The following is a 19956-nucleotide window of genomic DNA, read 5'->3' on the forward strand; positions in this document are numbered from 1 at the left end:
TCATCCTTCATGCTGGCTCCCAGTTGCCAGCAGCCTTGGCCGAGGTTTTGGGGTTTGGTTAATCTTTATTCACCACAAGTAAGGAAAACCCGAAGTCCCTTCCAGTCCATTCCCGAACTAGAGGTGAAACCTGTCCCGTTATCCCCCTTAACCCACCCAGCCAGCGGCGGGAGCCGTGTGTCCGTGTGACCAGAGCTGGGTGTGTATCTGAGCCCTGTGGGGACCAGGTCCCAATCCCGAGGAACAGAGCCGTGTGTCCGTGTCCGAGCCCCGGGATCACAGAGCCGTGTGTCCGTGTCCGAGCCCCGGGATCACAGAGCCGTGTGTCCGGTCCAAGCCTCGGGGACAGGAGCTGTGCCCGCAGCCAAACCCCGGCGATCCGCACTCCTGTGCTCGCAGCCATACCGCGTGTGCGGCGCCGGGCGGAGCATTCCCCTCATACCCTCATCCCCTCATGGACGGAGCATTCCCCTCATCCCCTCATCCCCTCATGCCCTCATCCCCTCATGGGCGAAGCATTCCCCTCATCCCCTCATGGGCGAAGCATTCCCCTCATCCCCTCATAGGCGGGGCATTCCCCTCACGGCCGGTCCCGCCCGCCGCTCCCGGCCCGCCGTGCCGCAGGGCACTGTGGGAGTTGTAGTTCCGCGGTGACGCGGGAGCATCGCCGCCTCCTCCTCCGCTCTCGCGGCCGGCGCCGTGCGGGGCCATGGCCGCCCGCTCCCTGCGGAGCCTCGGGGCGCTGCTGCCCGCGGGCGGCAAGGCGGGCACAGGCAGGTATGTGAGCCGGGCCGGGCCGGGCCGGGGGGACAGGGGTGGCCCGGGCCGCGGGGGGGTCGGGGACAGACGTGGCAGCGCCGCGGGGCCGGGCCGGGCGGGAGCCGTGCTGAGGGCGGCAGCGGCTCGGGACCCGGACTGAGAGAGACCCCAAACCACCACCCTGAGCCGGCCCTGGACCCCGAGCCGAACCCACAGCCAGACCCCGACCCGCTCCCCATCACCCCCAAACCCCACGCTGCCAACCCCCGGCTCATCAAAACGCTTTGGAGCAGAAAGAACCACCGATAACCAAGCTCTTTCTCCGGAAAAAGTGTTTTTTTGGGCGTAAATTGATGTTCGTTTTTAAGGAGAAGCGTTTCCGCGCTCGGTAAGTCACGCTGGGAGGTGGTTTCCTGCCACGGTGGGTGGGTTCTGTGTCTGGCCCGGCTGCAGCATTTATTCATTAATTACAGGTTTAATGTGCTCCTCGGGTTTTGTTTTTGATGGCGAGGCGGAACATGTGCCATCTGTGTGTTTTGCGTGGTCGCAGGAAGAGAATCCATTTAACTGTGTCAATATTTAGACAGAAAAGCAGTGTCCACTCATGTTTTTGGACATCATGGAATATGGCTTAGAAAAGAGAAATCCGTTAATGTGCCTTAGTTATTTGAATGAAATGTGGAAAGGTGAAAAGAAAAAAAGCCAAAATGCATGTTTGTTTGGGTTTTTTTTGTCTAGAAGAGAAACACCACCTAAAGACTATTTAAATGTAATACAATAAATCTGCAGTACGTAATAGAGAAAGTTGTGTTTGGGACTAATGTAAAGATTCGTGTTGGGAAATTCTTTCTCTTATATGTTTGAAAACTGCTTTGCCTCTAAAAAAGGCGCAGTGAGTGTGAAATAGGTGAGTGATGGAGCTGAGCAGGCTTTCATCTTGAAGGATCACCAGGGACTGCCGTGGTGTGAAACTGCTTAGTACACAAGTTGAAGGCTCATTGAGGAGGAATCCTCATCGTGTTAGAGAATCACAGAATATCCTGAGCTGGAAGAAACCCACAGGATCATCCAGTCCAGCTTCTAGCCTTGCACAGCCCCAGCATCCCACCCTGTGCATCCTGTCCAAATGCTCCTTGAATCCTGGCATGGCCCCCTTGAAACATCTTTCACAATCTTTGGACACTCTCTTTGACACTCTCTAAGAGCTTTAGATCTTCCTTATGTCCTGACACCCAAAACTGTCCCCAGGACTCGAGATGAGGCCACCCCAGCGCAGAGCAGAGCGGGACAATCCCCTCCTTCCTTTGGATTATCTCAGGAGTCACTCCCTGCTGAAACAGCACGAAGGAATTGGGAGTAATTAGATTTCCTTCCGAAGACTCTCGTCAGAGCTGAAAGCAGAGCAGATGTTTCTGTGTGTCTCAGCACTCGAGTGCTTTGTCACGCTGATCTGGGAGGAGGAGGGAGTGTTCCAGGAGAGCTGAGGAAGGAGCCTTGGGTTAGAGAGAGCTGGTTGTCACTTTAGGATGGTCGGGTGCTCCAGAAAGAGGTGACACCATTGTATACCTGACCAGAGACCTGCTCTCATTGAAATATTAATCTCGAGGGACAATTGGCTTAAGCCATGTGGCTGCAATCAACTTCTCTCTTTGGTTTTCTGTGACATCACTTTGTAAATCTTTCTGTAACACCAACTTGTGTAACCCCCTTCACACACCCCACGACTTCCACGCGTCTTTCACTTCAGGATGTGTCAGCTTCCTCCCCTGGGATCTCTGCCTATTTTTAGGGCAGCTGTGATCAAGCCAGCGTTTAGAAGATGGAGCTCAGTCAGTGGACAGCCTGAAAATAGCTCCTGCAACTTGCCGGGGAGGATTCCTTCCATCCTGCAGGAAGGAGTAAATTGAGCGGCATTTTCAATCCTGCCTAACAGACCTGAAGAATTCCCTTTGGAGCCAGGCTGGGGTTTCTTGCCCACAACTTTTCCAGGCAGCACATGACACCCAGGGCATGTCCCTGCACGGGGGAGTTCTCTGGGTTTTGGGTTCCCAGGCTGCAGAGGGGAATCCATGCAGGCAGCTCCCTGCTCCACGTAGGCAGCTCCTGGAGCTGGACCAGCTCATCCATGCCCCTCTCCCACGCAAAACACACCCATCCCTGCGCTGGAACCACTGGCAGAGGAAAATAGCTCACCAGCTTTGGCTTCTTGGGCACAGAGGAGTTAACTGAGCTGCACAGCCTATTTTTAAAACACGGGAGTTTCATCTCTGAGGGGCCCAGCGAGATTTCTCAGCTGTGTTTCAGGTTCTTTGGTTCGTCTGTAGCATGGCTGATTTCCATCCCTGCAGCCCTTTGAAATGAAATGTGAGATGATAAAGGACAAAGCTTGTAGCTGGTGTTTGCTGTGGACATTTTTATATGCAAAGAAAGCTTCACGGATGGATTTTTGAAGGACTCCTGCTCTGTCCTCTCCTCCAGTTTAGTTTACTTTCTCTAACTTTGAGAAAGTGCTGTTAATCAGTCAGTAAAATTAATATGATAGGAATCTTAAAAATCATTCAAGATGGGATTTTGTGCCCCAAACAGCAGCCAAGGATGAAATGTGGGTTTGTTTTCTTTTTCCTTGGTTGGCATTCCTGTAACCCAGATGGTTCTCTAAAGATTAGTCTGAGGAATGTCCTATTCTAGAGCAAGTGTAAGTAGAAAAAGCACTTTCAGATTTGTGTTTGGCACACAATTTATTGGAAAGGAGTGGTTTGACATGCAGATGTGTTTTTAAGTACCCACTTAATAAAAACTGCGCATGCAAATGTCCTCGGGTGGGGAAAGGAAGTTTGTCATTAGTGCTGTGGGAGATTTAGCAACCTGGTATTAAGGATTTAAATGAGGGAACATCTGGGCTGCTAAAGATGGGGTGGGAGGAGATGCCTGGTGGTCTTTGGGCAGATCCAGATCTCTTGAGCTGGGCTTTGGTTCTCGGGCTGAGCCAGTCTGAGCCACCTGGCTGTCACCCAAAAGGGAACAGCTCCTCCCTGTCCCACATCTTGTATTTGGATTCTTTTGGTGCAGGTGCTGATGTTAGTCATGTTAGTCTAATGTGCCATCTTAGTCTAAAATAAAAGAGTTTTAAAGCATCTCTTTGTGCTGGTTGTGTTTTCTGAAAAGAGCTAAAATTGTGTCTGGAATCCTGTGTACCTTTTTGAAGAAAGCCTGCTTTTAGCAATGACACTAATCCAAAATTCTCCTTGACCATTATGTTCCTTAACATTGTTTTCTTTGTCACCAGTTTGTATTTCAGAGGGTCCCCCTGTGCTTTCAGCACTGCAGCTCAGCAGAGAAGTACAGGAGACGAATGTGGCCCAGAAGATCCCAGTGAGGAGCCCAAGCACCCCCTCTCTGACTGTGCCTTGGAGCACAAAGCCATCAGATTGGAAGAACAAGTCCGAGATTTAACTGTGAGTGTGCTGGTGGCATCACCATGGCTTTGCTTCAGTCCCCTTGGCTTGGTCTGTCTTTTCATGGGTTTTTTTTCTGTAAATGCTAAAAGAAATATTTTAGCATGAGTGAAGGCTGTGGCAGCCTCCAGAGCAGCTGTGCCCTGAGTGTGAGAGGGTGAAAATCCACCCTGCCTTCCCCAAAAGCACAATCTGTCAGCAGTGCCAGCAGCAGGACACTGCTGGTGTGATGCTGGCAGGAAAAGCTGTGTGCTGGAGCTGGTCACTTCTTTCACAGCCTTGTGACAGCAGCTTCGTGCTGATTAGCATCACATTTTGGCAGAGAATCATGGAATATCCTGAATTCCCACAGGATCATCTGATTCAGCTCCTGGACCCCAACAATGCCACCCTGTGCATCCCTGGCAGTGCTGGCCAAATGCTCCTGCAGCTCTGGCAGCCTCAGGCTGTGCCCATTGCCTGGGGAGCCTGGGCAGTGCCAGCACCCTCTGGGGGAACAACCTTTCCAGATATCCATCCCAAATCCCTCTGACACAGCTCCAGCCATTCCTGGGTGCTGTTCCTGTCCCAGAGATCAGAGCTGTCCCTCAGGAGGAGCTCCAGACCCCAGTGAGTTTCCCCTCAGTCTCCTCCAGCTGAACAATCCCACTGCCCTCAGCAGCTCCTCCATGGCTCCTCCAGGCCTTTCACCATCTTCATGCCCCTTCTTTGGACACTCCTTAATAGCTTGATGTCACACTGGATCCAGATTATCCAAGAAGGAAAGTCCTTTTAAGTGACAATGTGTGGTGGAAATCATGTTCTATATTGAAGAGCACACGTGACTGAGGAGGGGATTAAATGCCACAGCACTGGGCTGTTCTGGGGATAATCACCCTGAGAATCCTGCACTGAGTGATAGATCAGCTGGTCCCAGAGCTGCCTGCTGGGGAAAGGAGGATCTCAGCAGCAGCTTGACAGTTGGTTTTCAGCTGCATTCAGTCATTCAGCGCCCAGAATATTTCTGGCCTTCCTTGGGTCTTCTGGGAGAGTTGCAGTTTTTGTTAATCAGTAGGAGGAGGACTTGGGTTTGAATGTAGGAAAATGCAGCAGCCCAGCACAACCTCCTCTTTTTAAAGCATTTCTGAGGGGTTCCCAGTGGCAGGAAGGGGGTTTTACCTCCCTGTTTGATGAGTCCCCTCTGGTTACAGGAGCGATACCGGAAAGCTTTGGCAGATTCCGAGAATGTCCGGAGGAGAACGCAGAAGTTTGTGGAAGATGCCAAACTCTTTGGTAAGCAAAAGAGCTGTGTTTACTGCTCTGGCCTGCCTGCCTGAGCAGAAAATGCTGAGCAGCAGCTTTTCTGTCCCCCTGTCCAGCCCTCCCCTGTTCATTGTAAAGCCTGTTGTGATGTTTGGCCTGGACTTTTGATATCTGGGCTTAATCACTATTTTTTCTCTTATGTCCAGCTGTGTCCTGTCCTATCAGGTTTTACCCACAGAATCACAGAATTGTGACTTTTTTTTTTTTCTTATAGTCCCAGTGCAGCTGAATTTAGTTCTGCTGACTTGGTTGAAAATCCAGGCTCTGCTGTGTGCTGAGGATTGGCTCTGGCAGGGTGTATTTTATACTCAGCTGTGTCATCAGGTTGTGATCTCCTTTACTGTGTTAACAGCCTCTTCTGCTCCAGTTTATTGGAGGTAGTTGCTGCCTGGGGCAATAGTTGCCAAATCTCTAGATCAGATGTTTAAAACTTCTAAAAGAAATATTTTAGCATCAGTGAAACGAGCTGGATTTGTAGCTTTGGCAGCAGAAGCAGGTGAAGGGGGAAGAAACTGCTGTTCAGGCATTGCACTGTGCCAGAACCATCTCTGAGAATGAAAAACTGTTTTTGCCCATAATGCATGAATCTCAGGAGGTTTATTGTTAGTTAATTCTAGCAGCCTCAAAATTAGAACTGCTGTATTTTTTTATCTTCTACCCATGGTGCTATGAAATGGCTGCTGAGTTCGGGGATAATCAACAACAGGATGATTGATTTTGAGAGGGGTTTTTTGAGCTCTTGGGATTTTATATGTGGCATGCCTCACTTATGAAATAAAAATAAGTTCTTTATTAGAGATTGCTCACCGAGTGAGACTTTGAGATCTGTAGATAAGAGGAAAATCTGAAAGGAGGTTGTAGCAAGGTGGGTTTGCTCTCTTTTCCCAATTAATGAGGGGTAAGACAAGAGGAAACAGCCTGAAGCTGTGTGTGCCATGGGAGGTTTAGACAGGATTTTAGGAGAAATTTCTTCCTGAGTTGCCAAGCACTGGCATGGGCTGCCCAGGTGAGGTCACCATCCCTGGAAGTATTTAAAAGCCTTGGTGACATGGTTTATTGGTGGCCTTGGCAGTGCTGCCTTGATGATCTCAAAGGTCTTGAGCAGCCTAAATGACTCTGATTCCGTGCAATGAGTGGTGATTGCAGGGCTCCTGTCTGCTATTTTGTTGCATCTCCTTCCTCTGCCTTTGTTCTGTGCCTGTTCACATGTACAGCTGGAGACAGCACCTGACTGCTGCTTCATTTTCTATTTCCCTAATGTGTCATTCCAGTCAGGGAGTTATGACATTTATGTAACTGAGGGAGGCTGCTTTTCCTGGAATTTCTGCACTCTGCAAGAAACCACTTCTGGAAATGCAGCCAATCTAACCCCATTTTTCTAATGACGAAACCTGCCTGGCTTGGCATGACCAACCCAAGGACCATTTTGGTCCAGTCCCTCCACAGTGGTTTTAAGCTATGAGAAAAGTGGGGATTTTGTACTTTTGAATAGTCATGCATTGTTTTTGTTCCCTCTGGAATGGGCATTTGGGTGACAAAATTATATCAGTGGGACTGGAGCAGGGGGTGTGGAGTAAAGTCCTAAATGACAAATCTGAGTTGCAAAACACTGTTTGGAGTGAGACATTAACACTCTGCTTTGTCAGGAAGACCATACATATCCATGTTCATGGCATAGATGTGCATTTCCTGCATATACCTTGATTTGGGGAGTCTTTAGCTTACTCTCAATGCTGAAGCTTTGCTTCCAGGAATCAGAAGACACCGTCTGCTCTCACTAAATTAACTTCAAATCAATGAGCAGCTCTAAAGGTGCTTTCAAACCGCCGTGACTTTGTGTCTGTCCTTGGTGCTGGAGTTCTGCATGTTCTCTAAACTGTCCTTCATTTCCTCCCTGCAGGGATCCAGAGTTTCTGCAGAGACCTGGTGGAGGTAGCAGACATCCTGGAGAAAACAGCCGAGAGCGCCGCGGGCCAAGCGGAGCCCAGCGATCCCAACCCCACCCTGAAGAAGATCTACGAAGGTCTCTCTCTCCTCGAGGCCAAGCTGCAGAGTGTCTTTGCCAAGCACGGCCTGCAGAAGATGAACCCCGTTGGCGGCAGGTACGACCCCTACGAGCACGAGATCATCTGCCACGTGCCAGCCGAGGGCATGCAGCCGGGCACGGTGGCACTTGTCACGCAGGACGGCTACAAACTGCACGGCCGCACCATCAGGCACGCTCTGGTCGGCGTGGCTGTGGAGTCACAGGGGTGACGTGGCTCCACCTGGGACCTTGCTGAGCTGGGGACAGTCCCAGCTGCAGCTGCATGTGTTTCTTTATTTATTGAGCTGGGTTTGTATCGTGTGATGGCTTCGGCGATGTCGCCGTTCGGTCTGAGGTACTTGTGTGTTTAATAATCCTTCTTGGAGTTCGTGGAGTAGTAAGTAGTAGGAGTCCTGCTCTTTGTCAGAAATTTGTGGCACTGCAGCCCCTTTCTCTGCTTATTTCTCCCTGAAGGTTTGGATGGGGAAGACAGGAGGGAAAGGGAAATTCTCCTGTCTCCCTGTTCCCTCTCTGAGGGAGATTCCTGCAGTGGCCTTCAGGAAAGGAACTTGTCTGCCTCACTTTCCACAGCTGTATTAAGGGACTATAATAATACTGACCTACCTCACAGGGATGTGGTGAGGCTTTTCCTTTGCCAAGCACTGGGAAAAGTCCAAAGGGATGAGTATTATTATCACCTGGTCTTGATGTCTTCCCTTGTCCCCAGACGCCTTGGATGGGGTGAAGATGATCACTTGAAATGACATTTAGGGGCAGCTTTTTCTTTTGTTGCTTCAGGAAAACAACCTGGAATTCATGGAGTCTCTGTTGTACTACAGTCGAATAGAGATGAGGGTTTAAAAAGAATTCAGTTGTTACGTCAGACTAATGTTAATGTTTCTTCTCCAGGTAAAAATTCCAGCTTGCCTCCTTGTTCCCAAAGGCAAAACAGGGAATAAACAGGGAATGGTGATTTGTGATGGAGCCAGAAAACTGTCCTCACATCTCTTAATCTCCAACCAAAATGTGTATTTTAGAGGAGAGTAATTTCTCTTCCCTGGTGGGTATTTGTGCAGCTTTCAAGCATGATAAACTATGTGCTCTTTGTTGCAGCTGCTGGCAAAATGGAGCTCTGCCCTTAAGCAGGAAATCTGGACTGTTCTATTTTCTCAGCTCTCCAGTAGAGATCCTCAGATTACACCAATTCCAGTTCACATTCAGATCCTTCTTTCAATGGTCATAGTAAATATTAAACCTTTTGGGTTTTGACAGGAGGAGAAAAAGCTTCTCTGCTATGAAGTCTCAAGTGCCCTTGAACCAATTTTAGCAGCAGCGCCAAGAGAGCAAGAGAAGCAGAAGGCTGAGGAGGTGAAAGCTGACCTCGAGCTGTCCTCCTGGTTGGAGGCATGTTGTTGTCACAGCACATATGTATTTCCCACTGGCCCTATTGCCTGGGAGTTCATTTATCTCAGCTGAAAGGATGCAGTCACTGAGGAGGATCAGAATTTAACTCTTTGCGGAGCAGCAAGCAGTCAAATGATGGAAGAGCAGATAAGCCACAAAACCAGGAATGGTTGGTTTTCAGGTTGTTTCTTACTGATTTGTTCATTCCTTCCTTTTTACTTTCTGGAATTGGATCCATAACCTGACAAATCCACTTCCAAAAATGCTTTACTTAGAGTGGATGCTGTCCCTGGTTGGAAGAAAATTTATTCTCTTCCCATTCCTTTGCAGGCTTCAGCTGAAAAAGCCTTTTGTGGTGGACTTCAAGATTATCACAGCCTTTAATACAGTCTTTCACCTGGGGAAACTGTGTGCAGTTAGTGGATTGTCATCCCAGAAATATAAGGAATCTGCACATTTCTAACCTTTTTTAGTGACAGCTGAGATGTGAGTCTGTAGTGGATCTTTTTTGGAGTGTGGCTTTGTGCCTCTCTGCAGTAGGTTCTGAGGGAGGTATTGGAGATTTCAGCTCTGAAACAGAGTTTTCCTGGCAGCTTTAGCTCATGGAAAAACCTCTTGTTCAGCACTTTTATATAATTATCATGTTTTTGGAAGTTTCAGAGATAAACGGGACTTCCTATTCATTGTTCTGCTGAGCAGGTCACCAGAGTATGCTGTTTCTCCAGAGAAGAATAGGGAAAATACAAAATGTGGCACTACAAATCTTGCTATTCTTCCTCAAAATTAAGTAACCCATGTCCTCAGCTGGAAGGAGCAGTGGGGTCTCTGCTGCCTCTTCAGCCCCTGCTGTATCAGCTGAGTCTTGCAGTTGGAGGGAAGAGCTGGAAACCAATTTGAAAGTGTAACTTTAGTTGTAAGGAACCAAACAGAAGCACAGGTATTTTACACAACATTTTTCTGTCATGGAAAGGCTGCAGCTGGGTGTGACCAGGAGTGATGGGATCCAAATCCTCCCTAAACTCACCCGTGGAGCCACTGGACTGTAAAACTCTGTTACAGCCACTCAGTCAACTTGGGATTGTTTGTCTCCTCAGCCAGTACTCACCCACTTCTGCCTTAAGGAAATACCCTAAAATGCACTCCAGACCTTCTGTCTGTACTGAGAGATTATTGATTCAGTTTGTCTGTCTGGGGTCTGCTTGCTCTGAGGCACTGCTGTGTGGCTGCAGCAGCAATCTGAGGGATGCAGTTCCTCCATCCTTTCTCACCCTCACAGAGGCCCTGTTTAATTTGGGGCAAGTTCTTCTCCCAGTCAAACCTACAAAACTTCCACAGGAGCCTATCAGGCTTTTATGATTCCTGTGAAATGTACCCAATGCTGAGAGACTCTTCCACAGATGTTACCAAAGAGATAAACCCTGTAGCTGTTGTTCATCCCAGTTTCTGCTTCCCCTGGAAGGTGAAAATTAAATAACCAAACCTGGATTCCATTGCAGAATCCAGATTTCCCAGGCAAAATTCTATTCTCTTGCCTTCCAAGCACACTTAATAATATCTTTTTGTCGTGGCTGAGATTGTGGAAGGGTGAGATTGAATTTCTCCTTTTGTAGGTTCTTGCTGCCTTTTCTGCCCTATTTTGTGTAACTCTTGCAGGGAGGGGACTGATCCAATGACTGTCCAGTAAAACACAGGAGTACTTCAGGAGGGAGGGAATAGCAGAGGAGTACCTTTTGGTCATTTCCACACCTGGACAAGTCTCTAGTGGCACTGTCATGAGCATGGCAATGTCTGAACTCTGACCAGGAGCAGTGCAGAATGGAGTGAATGTTGCTTTGTGAACCTTAACATCTCAATGCTTCAGCAGCAGAGCTTCTGCTGGAAGAGCTGTGATCACTCAATAGCTCTTAGCAGTCCCTTAATTAAAAAAAAAAAAAGTATTTAAGTTTTATATTGTGAATATTGTAGTATTTTTTATTTTAAAACTCGAAGTGTTTTGATATTACTTGCAAAGTCAAATGAACAAAGCATTGCTAATCTCCAAAAATGTAAGTCCACTGAGGTGGGGGCAAAACGTGTATATATTGTATTTTTTGTGTGTTTCTGTGCTCTTTGTTTACCCAAAGGTTCTGGCTGTATGAAAGACAGAGATGTGTGGGAGCAGTGCAAGGAACTGACAACGACATTTGAGTTGATGTTGGAAAGGGCTGATTTCCTTTAGATGTCCGGATACTGTCCATTTGCTAATAAAACAGAAGAATTGCAGTGACTTCTCTTGCCTTTTTCCCTGCTCCAAACTGCAGCTCATTCCAACTCCAACCAGCTGGGACTGCACATTGCAAGGTTTCTGCTATTCCTGATCCCATTGTCTGTGAAAAGGGCTGGGGGTCTTGGCAGCACTTGGCTGAACATTTTATTGATGTTGCTTTAGGAGGACTCCCAGAAATGCACACAGATGTGTAAATGTTGTCTTTGCTCTCACAAATCACAAAAAAAGGTGATTCCTGCGCTGGTAACCTGCCCAGGTGTGTCAGTCCATGGAATTTCCACACTTTGTCGTGTCTGTTCTGGATGACTGTGTAGAGAAATATTTTCTGGTGGTTGGTTCAGCAGAGCTCTGCCAGCAGCTGAAATCTGAATATCTGGTTTTATCTTTGCTTGGCTTTGCTGCCTGTTTGCCCCTGCTGTGCTGCAGCCAGCGAATTGTGCAGCAGTGCAATTAAGGGTAGTTTAATTTAGAGGATGCATTCACACTGGTGGTACCCACAGGCAGGCTGTGATTTCAGGGATTTGTAGGAGAAAAAACGAGGCTTTCTCTGTAAGGGTGTGTTTGTAACAGATTTCATTCTCCCTTCATTCTGTGCAGAAATAGCTGGGCCTCCATGGCTGCCTTTGCCGTGACAGTTGGTGCCATGTGGGTGGGCCTTGTTCTCACAGAGCTCTGAATGCCCCCGGGCACTTCTCCCTGCGATAAAAAGCCTTTGCAAAAGACCATTTACAAATAGCCTTTATGGGATGAGATCAATATTTCCGTGCTAAAGATCTGCCAGCAAAGCAGGGGTGATGTCCCATTATAGGGGCTTTTCCTCATCCTGCCTGAAATGCACGGGCATTGTTTGGTGTAACCACCCCAGCCCAGGAAATCCTGCTGCTGCATTAGGCAATTTCTGGCTCTGCTGGTTTTTCTCTGCAGCAACAGTGCGAGTTGAGAGTTCTCAAAGCACAGGCATCACCATCTGCGGAAAAGCTTCAGAGCTTGGGGCAGAACATTTTGCTTACGGCATGATATTCCAGAACTCCTGCAAGCAGGGAGGGGATGGGGAGCAGTGCTGACCTGCCTGGGAGCCCTGCTGTGTGCACAGCAGATTTCTCGTCGCCCACAGCCCTGGGGAAATGAGGCTGGTTAAGTAAGAGCTCGTTAAAACCCGAGACGTGCTGCGAAGATATTTGTGTGCTGTTTTAAGCTGCTTGGGATCGTAGTCTCCCCATCCTGATGGGATCCTGCCCATTGTAAGAACTCGGGTGAGCTGGGCAAAGGTGATTTTTGTCTGTGCCCACCCCAGATATTCACATTTGAGGTTCAGGATTGTATGTTCTCCCTATGCAGGAAGTCTGAAGTGGCTCCTGGCTGGGGAAAGGAAGGGAGCTGTGCTTGTGCTGTGTTTCCCTGAGACAAAGTTCAAGTGATGGATTCTCAGACAAAATTCTGTCCCTTGGTAAGGAGCCAGCCCTGGGCTAGACCAGGCTCTGGGTCTGTAATTACACGTCCAACCTGTTCGAGACTTTTTGCTCAGCCTTTGCTCTCCTTTGTAATCCGAGTAGCAGCAGGCTCCCGTGGGATGCCCTTGGCACAAGCCGCTCGCTGTCAGGCACTTTGTTTCGCCCAGGGCAGAAAGTCCAAGCGAGAGCTTGAAATGCCCGTGCTGCTGCATGAGGCAGGCAGGATCCAACCTGCTCCCCTCAGCCGAGTACGGAGCTGTGTGCATCACCATGTGCGCACGGAGCACACGCAGAACGGCCCCGGCGCTGCCCTGCGGTGCATCTCCGGCACGGCGGCAGCACGGGAGCAGCTCCGGGGCAGCTCCGGGGCTGGGGCCTCGCTGTGGGATGTGTAGGAGCGGCGGGCAGGGAGGATGCTCGCCGTGCCCGGGGAGGTTCGCAGGATGCCAGGCTCCCCCGTGCCCCTCGGCGCCGCTCTCCGCCCCGCGGTACCGCGCTGCCCGGGGCCGGTCCCGCCTCTCCCGGCCGTGCCGGCTGCGGGGCGGGGACGCGCGGGGGGCGCGGGGGCCGAGCCTGCGGGAGGGGCGGGCCGGGGCGGGCGCTGCCGGCCCCGCTCTCCGCGCCATGGCCCCGCCGCCCGCCGCGCTGCCGCTGCTGCCGGCCCTGGCCGCGCTCCTGGCCGCGCTGCCTGCCGCGCCCGCCGCCCGCGCCGCGCCGCGCTCCATCGGTACGCGGGGAGCTGGGAACGGGATGGGCCGGGGGGCCGGGAGCCCGCGGAGGGGGGCCGGCAGCACCGGGCCGCCTCCCTGCCCCGCCAGGGCTGGCTCAGGGCGTTCCGCACCCCTGCGCGGCGGAGGGGCTCCCCATCCCTGCATCCCCAGCATCTCCGCGCATCCCAGCGCATCCTCGCTCTCGCAGGCGGGGCTGGCGCTTCCCCACCGCGGCCGGGGGAGCGGCGGGACCCCCGTGTCCCCGGGGCGCTGCTGACCCGGCCCCTCGCCGCTCTTTCCCGCAGCCGTGGTGGGCGCCGGGCTGGGGGGCTCGGCCGCCACCTACTTCTTGCAGCAGCACTTCGGGCCGCAGGTACAGCTGGACGTGTACGAGGCGGCGGGCGTGGGCGGGCGCCTGGCCACCGTCACCGTCAACAAGCAGCAGTATGAGAGCCGGGGAGCCTCCATCCACGCCCTCAGCCTCCACATGCAGGACTTCGTCAAGATCCTGGGTGAGCGTGGGCGTCCCAGCGCTTGCATGGCCTCTCTCGCCGACCTGGGGGGCTGGGACACCCCCGGTGCTTGGGGCAGTGGGGAGGGTTTCTGGCAGTCCCCCTGGGCACCCCAGGCATGCAGTGATGCCCTTGCTGTCCATGAGCCCCAGCCCTGTTGTGCCCTGGAAGAGAAAGGGATGAGGTGGTGATCATCAGGGGGTCCTGGTGGAATTAGCGTGGGGAGGGTTGTTCACAAAGTCGCACCAGTTTGTCCCAACAGGCAGCAGCCATGAGACACCCCAATGTGATCTGGCTGGCATCCCATGCCTTGGGGTCTCTCATTCCTTATGCTCCTCCAAGAGCATCTTTGCCCACATCCCTGCTGTGGATGTGCCCAGTGCTGGCCTTTCCCAGTAGCCAGCCAGCCCCAGGGCGGGGGAGCCATGTGGTCCCTGTGCTCCCCACAGGCCTCAAGCACCGGCGCGAGGTGGCCGGGAAAAGCGCCATATTCAGCGGGGAGCACTTTGTCCTGGAGGAGACCGACTGGTACCTGCTCAACCTCTTCCGCCTCTGGTGGCACTATGGCATCAGCTTCCTGCGCCTGCAGATGTGGGTGGAGGAGGTGATGGAGAAGTTCATGAGGTAGGACTGCCCATGGGGTTTGGGGGATTTTCTCTAGCACTGGGGCATCACTGGGTGTCCCCTGCTCCTGTCCCCTCCAGGATCTACAAGTACCAAGCACACGGCTACGCCTTCTCCAGCCTGGAGGAGCTGCTGCGCTCGCTGGGCGGTGAGGCCTTCGTGAACATGACCCAGCGCTCGGTGGCCGAGTCCCTGCTGGAGGTGGGTGTCACCCAGCGCTTCGTGGACGATGTCATCGCCGCCGTCCTGCGCTCCAGCTACGGCCAGTCCGTGCTGGTGCCCGCCTTTGCAGGTGAAGCCACCTCTCCCTGCTGTGGGACACTCCTCAGTGTCCCCTCTGCGGGCAGGCTGTGGAGCCACCCTCCTCTTCCTCTCCACAGGAGCCATGTCACTGGCGGGAGCCCAGGGCAACACCTGGGCGGTGGAAGGAGGGAATAAGCTGGTGTGTTCAGGGCTGCTGAAGCTGACCAAGGCCAATGTCATCTCAGCCAGGGTGACAGGCATCTCCCTGCACAGCTCGGGTGAGCCTGGGCACGGGTGTGGCTCTGGGTGCACCAGGGTGGGAGGTTGGTGGTGGCAGCTTGGGGATGCTGGGGCTGGAGAGCATGCTGGTCCTGGTGAGGCATTTGGGAAAGGGCTCAGGGGTCTGTGTGTCTCCTCCCCTTGTCTGATCCAGCGGGGACCCTGCAGTCCCGAGGTCTTTCTCTCTCCCTCCTGAGGTCCCTTGGGTCCTCCAAGGGACCCAAGTGGCACCAACCTTGTTGCAGGCTTGCTCCCCCATCCAGCAGAAGGATATCTGGGGCTGGGGTGGGGGCTGTGTTCCCCCAGTCCTCTTTGCCCCCACTAGGCTGGACTTGTCCGGAAACATTTTCCCAAAGTCTTAATAAAGTCTCTCTGCCACCCTAAGGCAGCAACTCATCCATCACCATCAGGTGCTATGGTCCAGCACTGGTGTGTACTGGAAAACCAGGGGATGGAGGTCACGTTGGAAAAAAGAGGACCAGGACAGCACCTCCTGGGACTCAGGGCTGCTCCTGACTGTCCCCTGTGTCTTTGCAGAGGGGAGAGCCCTGTACCAGGTCCACTACGAGAGCCCTGAAGGCCAGGGCTCAGCTTTCTACGACATGGTGGTGGTGACAACTCCCCTGCATCCCAGCAGGAGCAACTTCACCTTCGACAACTTCGACCCTCCCATTGCCGACTTCCCCGGAGCCTTCCAGCCCTCGGTCACCTCCGTGGTGCACGGCTACCTCAACTCCTCCTACTTTGGCTTCCCCGACCCCAAGCTGTTCCCTTTCACCAGCATCCTCACCACCGACACCCCCGACCTGTTCTTCCACGCCATGGACAACATCTGTCCCGTCAACATCTCGGCGGCGTTCCGGCGCAAGCAGCCGCAGGAGGCGGCCGTGTGGCGGGTCCTGTCCCAGCAGCCGCTGGACAAGCACCAGCTGAAGACCCTTTTCAGGTCCTACTACTCGGTGCAGGTGACGGAGTGGCAGACGTACCCTCGCTACGACGCCGCCAAGGCGCTGCCGCCCATCGTGCTCCACGAGAACCTCTTCTACCTCAGCGGCGTGGAGTGGGTGGCCAGCTCCATGGAGATGATAGCAGTGGCGGCCAAAAACGTGGCCCTGCTGGCCTACAACCGCTGGCATCAGGAGCTGGAGAAGATCGACCAGAAGGACTTGATGCACAAGGTGAAGACGGAGCTGTGACGCTCGGGGAGGGTGGTGGGCCAGGAGCTTTGGTGTGTGGTAGCCTGGGGAGTATTTATTGCCTTGGGGAGGCCAGGGGGTTTGGGGCTGGGGGACAAGGGACAGGTTGTGTCCCGGTGACTTGAAGGCCTTCAGGAATACAGTTCCTGCCTGGTGTTGCTGTGTCTGTGCTGTGTGCCTCAGTTTCCCCGTTCCACTTCCCCAGGCTCTACTGGAAAGGAGGCCCCCTGTGAAAAAGGGTCACTGTGTTTGGGAGGGGTCTCAGGGGGCTTCCGGGATGAGGCTGGCTGGCATTGGCAGCAGATGGGTTCCCCTGAGCTTCTCAGCTCACACCACACTCTCTCCTGCCTTCCTGGCTTTGCCCCTGGAAAACTCACAGGTAGGGCTGGAGATCCCATGGCCTCTACCCTGCTCCTGCCCCTGGTACCCCAGGGATGGGCTGCAGGGTGAGCTATCAGGTGCTCTGTGTTCCTGGGGGTGTCCAGGCTTGTGTTTGGGGGGCAGAAGAGCTCTGGTGGGAGAAGCTGGGCAGCATCGACTCAGGGCAGCACAAGGGGCTGAGGCAGGGGCAGCTCAGACCAGGGCCAGCAATGCACTTTATTGAGACCTCAGAAGCTGCCCAAACCACCAGCAGCTTGTCCCTCTCCTTGGATTGCCAAGCCTGGCACAGAGGAACTTGTCGGAGGGCTGAGAAGGACTGGGGAGTACCAGAAAGATGGGAGGGCTGGGCGTTACTGGAGCTGTTAGAGCAATGGAGCAAACAGAGGGAAGTGGGGACTTTGGGAAGGGAAGAGGCCTGATCCTGATCCTGCCCAGCCAGACAGACTCAGGGACAGCTGCTTCCCTCTCTCTCCCAGCCTGGAGCTGAGCTCCTCCCTGGAGGCTCGGGGCAGTGGGTGTCAGGGACTGCATGGCTGGGGGACTCACAGGGGCTGCCTCTGCACTGGCTGTCCCCAAAGCAGCTGCTGGGGCTGAGGCTGATGGAGCCTGCGGGGGAATTTTGAGGAGCTCTTCCCCTCACCCTGATGCCCAGCCAGGTGATCCTCTCCCAGAGGGCTGGGCAAGCTGGGGAAGCAAGAGCAAGCTGGTTAGATGCCCATGGGGAGCTGCAGGGGTTAGCTGTGCAGCCTCAGAAGATGCAGGTGCAGCCCACAGCGATGGTCTCCATCACCATCTGGTACTTCTTGGGGCATTTCTTCTTGGCAGAGGGCCTGTGCCCCACCTCGGGGGGCCCCGGGCAGAGCAGCCGGCGCACGGGCAGCCGGCTGTAGATGGGAATGCTGGCCATGGTGCGATCCTCCTGCATGGTGAAGGGGTTGATGCAGCCAGTGCAGAGGCACCGAGCCTCAGGGATGTCTGCTGGGATCCGTGTGGCATCGTGGTTTATCCTGCAGGAGAGGGAAAGCAGGGCAAGGCTGGAGAGATGGCGATGGGGACAGTGGGTGGCCAGGGGGAAATGGGGATCTGCATCACATCCTGTCACAGCCTCCAGCAGCCAGCACAGCCCCGGATGCTGGAGCCCTGTGCTGGCACAGAGCCACTTTGCCTGTCCCCAAGGTCCCTGCCCCAAGCTCACCTGTAGGCCCAGGGGGACAGGCTCCTCCGGTTGGACCTCCAGAGCCTCAGGTTCACCTGGCACTTGGTGTCACCTGGCTCGGAGCCATTCCTCAGCTGGCGCACCATGTCCTGGATGCTGTGCTCATACTCTGCCATCGTGGTGTAGGGCTCATCCGGGGCCCAGGCCAGGGCAGGGGTGGCAGTTGGGGACCGTGCCAGGCCCCTCCTCCTGCCCTTGGCTGCCTTGCTCTGGTCCTTGGCTGCGGGGACCACGACCATGGCAAAGGTGAAGATGCAGAAGAGAAGCTGAGGAAGAAGAAGGATGGTGAGTGGGTGCTCAGGCTGCAGGACTGGCATAGAAGAGGAGCTCTCCCACTTCTCTGGGGTCACCAGGTGACAACAGGACCACATTGACTTCGGGGTGGCACATGCAATGCCCAAAGACAGCGCTGGCCTGCAGGTGAGACCTGTGGAAGCACCTGAGGGCAGTTTGCAGGAGTGGTGAGTACACAGTCAGGATGAGCTGATGCATGTGGCTGCCCCAGTCAGGATGAGCTGATGTGTGTGGCTGTCCCTCACCCTGGCTGCAGCTGGCAGTTTGTGTTGCCCAAGCTGTGCCCAGCCCTGAGGCAGCTATGTGCTGGGAGTGACCCAGCTCAGGCTGTACCTGGGCTGCCTCTGCTTTAAAAGGAGCCTTACAGAGATGAGACAGTCAAGAATGGGATCTTTATCCAAACCCTCCTCTCCCTCCCTCTGTGCTCTGAGGACGGTGAGAGAGAAAAGATGCTTTTTCCTTCCCTTCTCCCTCCGGCCTCACCCGGACGAGCTGCCCTGTGCTGCCACCCGGCAGGCTGCCCAGCAGGGAACAAAGTTGCTTTCTGTAGTGCCTCTCCCTGCTATTCGTGTCCCTGCAGCGGCCCAGGCTGCCCCACACCCTGCCTCGGGGCTGCCCTGCTCGGCTAGGGCTGTTCTCCCTGTCCGGTGCCGGACTGTCCGGCCGGACTGGCGTGGCTTTGCTCTCCCGGGCTGCTGCATCCTCGCCGTGCCAGGCGTGGCAGCGATGGCCCTGGCAGACCACAGCAGGCACCTCCAAAGCAAACAACCCCAGGTAAACAAGCGTGCAAATCATTCTGTTCGAGAAGGAAAATGAGGAGCAAGCCCTGAGCCGCCGGGGAGTCACCTACCAGGTTTGGAGCCCTCTCCATGGCCGCGGAGGGGCTGCCGGCCGTTGTGCTGCAGTGTGGCCGGTCCCTGCGAGCCGGGCAGCTAAAAAGGGAAAGCCCCAGCCCCCGGCTGTGCCCTGCCGGAGGTGTGTCCGGTCCCCAAGGTGCCAGGGAGCCTCGCAGCAGACAGGGCAGGGGGCCAGCGTGGTCTGGGACTCGGCCACCCGTCACCGCCCCGGGCACTGGCGCTGCTGGCGGTGGCGACTGTGGTCAGTTTTGGGTCCCCCCGGGAGCAGGCAGTCCCCAGGCGCTCTCTTGGCAATGGGGAGGGGGGTTGGGCTCTGCTGGTGCCACCAGCCTGGTTACAGCTCTGACAGGCCAGGAGGGACAAAGCTGGTGGGCTGGTGGAGCAGGGGCTGATAGAGGACCAGTGGCTGTGTCCTGCACTGGCCACAAGGTGAGCAGGTAACCCGGGGCTGCACTGTCATCTGTGTGCCACCAGCAGCAGCTCTGCTGTCCCCAGGAGCCCCCAGACCCTTCTGCCCAGCAGTGAGGCGATGGCACCCATCATTCCTTGCACCCCTCTGTCTGTCCCTAGACCCTTCCCCTTCCGTCCTCCAGCTCCTGCCGTGGGGACACAACCAGCTGTGCCCACAGCTGGCCGTGGCTCTGCGGGGTGCTGGGTGTGGGTGGGTGCTGCTCTGGCCCCCCGGGGCCAGTCATCGGGGTGCAGAGTGCTGCGGTGGGGGAAACTGAGGCACGGCGGTGATGGCTGTAATGCCGCATCCCAGGGACGGGCGACAGGGCCTGGCACTGCTCCCGCTTGCCCTGCGCTGTCGCTGTCCCTGTCCCTGCGGTCAAGTGCCACGCGATGGTGCTGTCCGCCACCCAACCGCTCCCAGCCCTCCGTCCTTCCCGTCCGCATCCCTCCTCCTCTCCATCCCTCCCTGCATCCCTCCGCCCCTCCATCCCGCCCTCCATCCCTCCCTGCATCCCTCTCTCCTCCCCT

At 54.4% G+C, this 19956-nt stretch overlaps 3 protein-coding genes across 5 annotated transcripts; 2 read left to right on the forward strand and 1 right to left on the reverse strand.

The window, feature by feature from the left end:
* Nucleotides 1-599: 599 nt before the first annotated feature.
* On the forward strand, nucleotides 600-11212 carry GRPEL2 (GrpE like 2, mitochondrial). Of its 2 annotated transcripts, none has more exons than XM_085074030.1 (4): nucleotides 600-777; nucleotides 4046-4214; nucleotides 5405-5486; nucleotides 7417-11212. In XM_085074030.1, the coding sequence occupies exons 1-4, from the start codon at nucleotides 710-712 to the stop codon at nucleotides 7770-7772; spliced, it is 675 nt and encodes a 224-aa protein (XP_084930156.1). In that variant the 5' UTR covers nucleotides 600-709; the 3' UTR covers nucleotides 7773-11212. The 2 variants fall into 2 exon arrangements, with proteins under 2 accessions (XP_084930156.1, XP_084930157.1); XM_085074031.1 differs by lacking the exon at nucleotides 600-777 and adding an exon at nucleotides 865-1147.
* Nucleotides 11213-13263: 2051 nt separating this feature from the next.
* PCYOX1L (prenylcysteine oxidase 1 like) lies at nucleotides 13264-16383 on the forward strand. The gene is made up of 6 exons (XM_085074029.1): nucleotides 13264-13390; nucleotides 13679-13885; nucleotides 14335-14509; nucleotides 14590-14801; nucleotides 14890-15030; nucleotides 15569-16383. Exons 1-6 carry the CDS (start codon nucleotides 13288-13290, stop codon nucleotides 16225-16227), a joined length of 1497 nt encoding a protein of 498 aa, XP_084930155.1. The 5' UTR covers nucleotides 13264-13287; the 3' UTR covers nucleotides 16228-16383.
* A 420-nt stretch (nucleotides 16384-16803) lies between these two features.
* Nucleotides 16804-19853, reverse strand: IL17B (interleukin 17B). 2 transcript variants are annotated; one of them, XM_085074034.1, is made up of 3 exons: nucleotides 18969-19853; nucleotides 17804-18090; nucleotides 16804-17615 (listed from the first exon to the last, which is right to left on the reverse strand). In XM_085074034.1, the coding sequence occupies exons 1-3, from the start codon at nucleotides 18987-18989 to the stop codon at nucleotides 17357-17359; spliced, it is 567 nt and encodes a 188-aa protein (XP_084930160.1). In that variant the 5' UTR covers nucleotides 18990-19853; the 3' UTR covers nucleotides 16804-17356. The 2 variants fall into 2 exon arrangements, with proteins under 2 accessions (XP_084930160.1, XP_084930159.1); XM_085074033.1 differs by lacking the exon at nucleotides 18969-19853 and having other exon boundaries at nucleotides 17804-18321.
* Between the last annotated feature and the right edge of the window lie 103 nt (nucleotides 19854-19956).

This window comes from Lichenostomus cassidix, chromosome 13 (genome assembly GCF_008360975.1).
Source record: "Lichenostomus cassidix isolate B80296 chromosome 13, HeHo_3.0, whole genome shotgun sequence".
Taxonomy (NCBI): Eukaryota; Metazoa; Chordata; class Aves; order Passeriformes; family Meliphagidae; genus Lichenostomus; species Lichenostomus cassidix.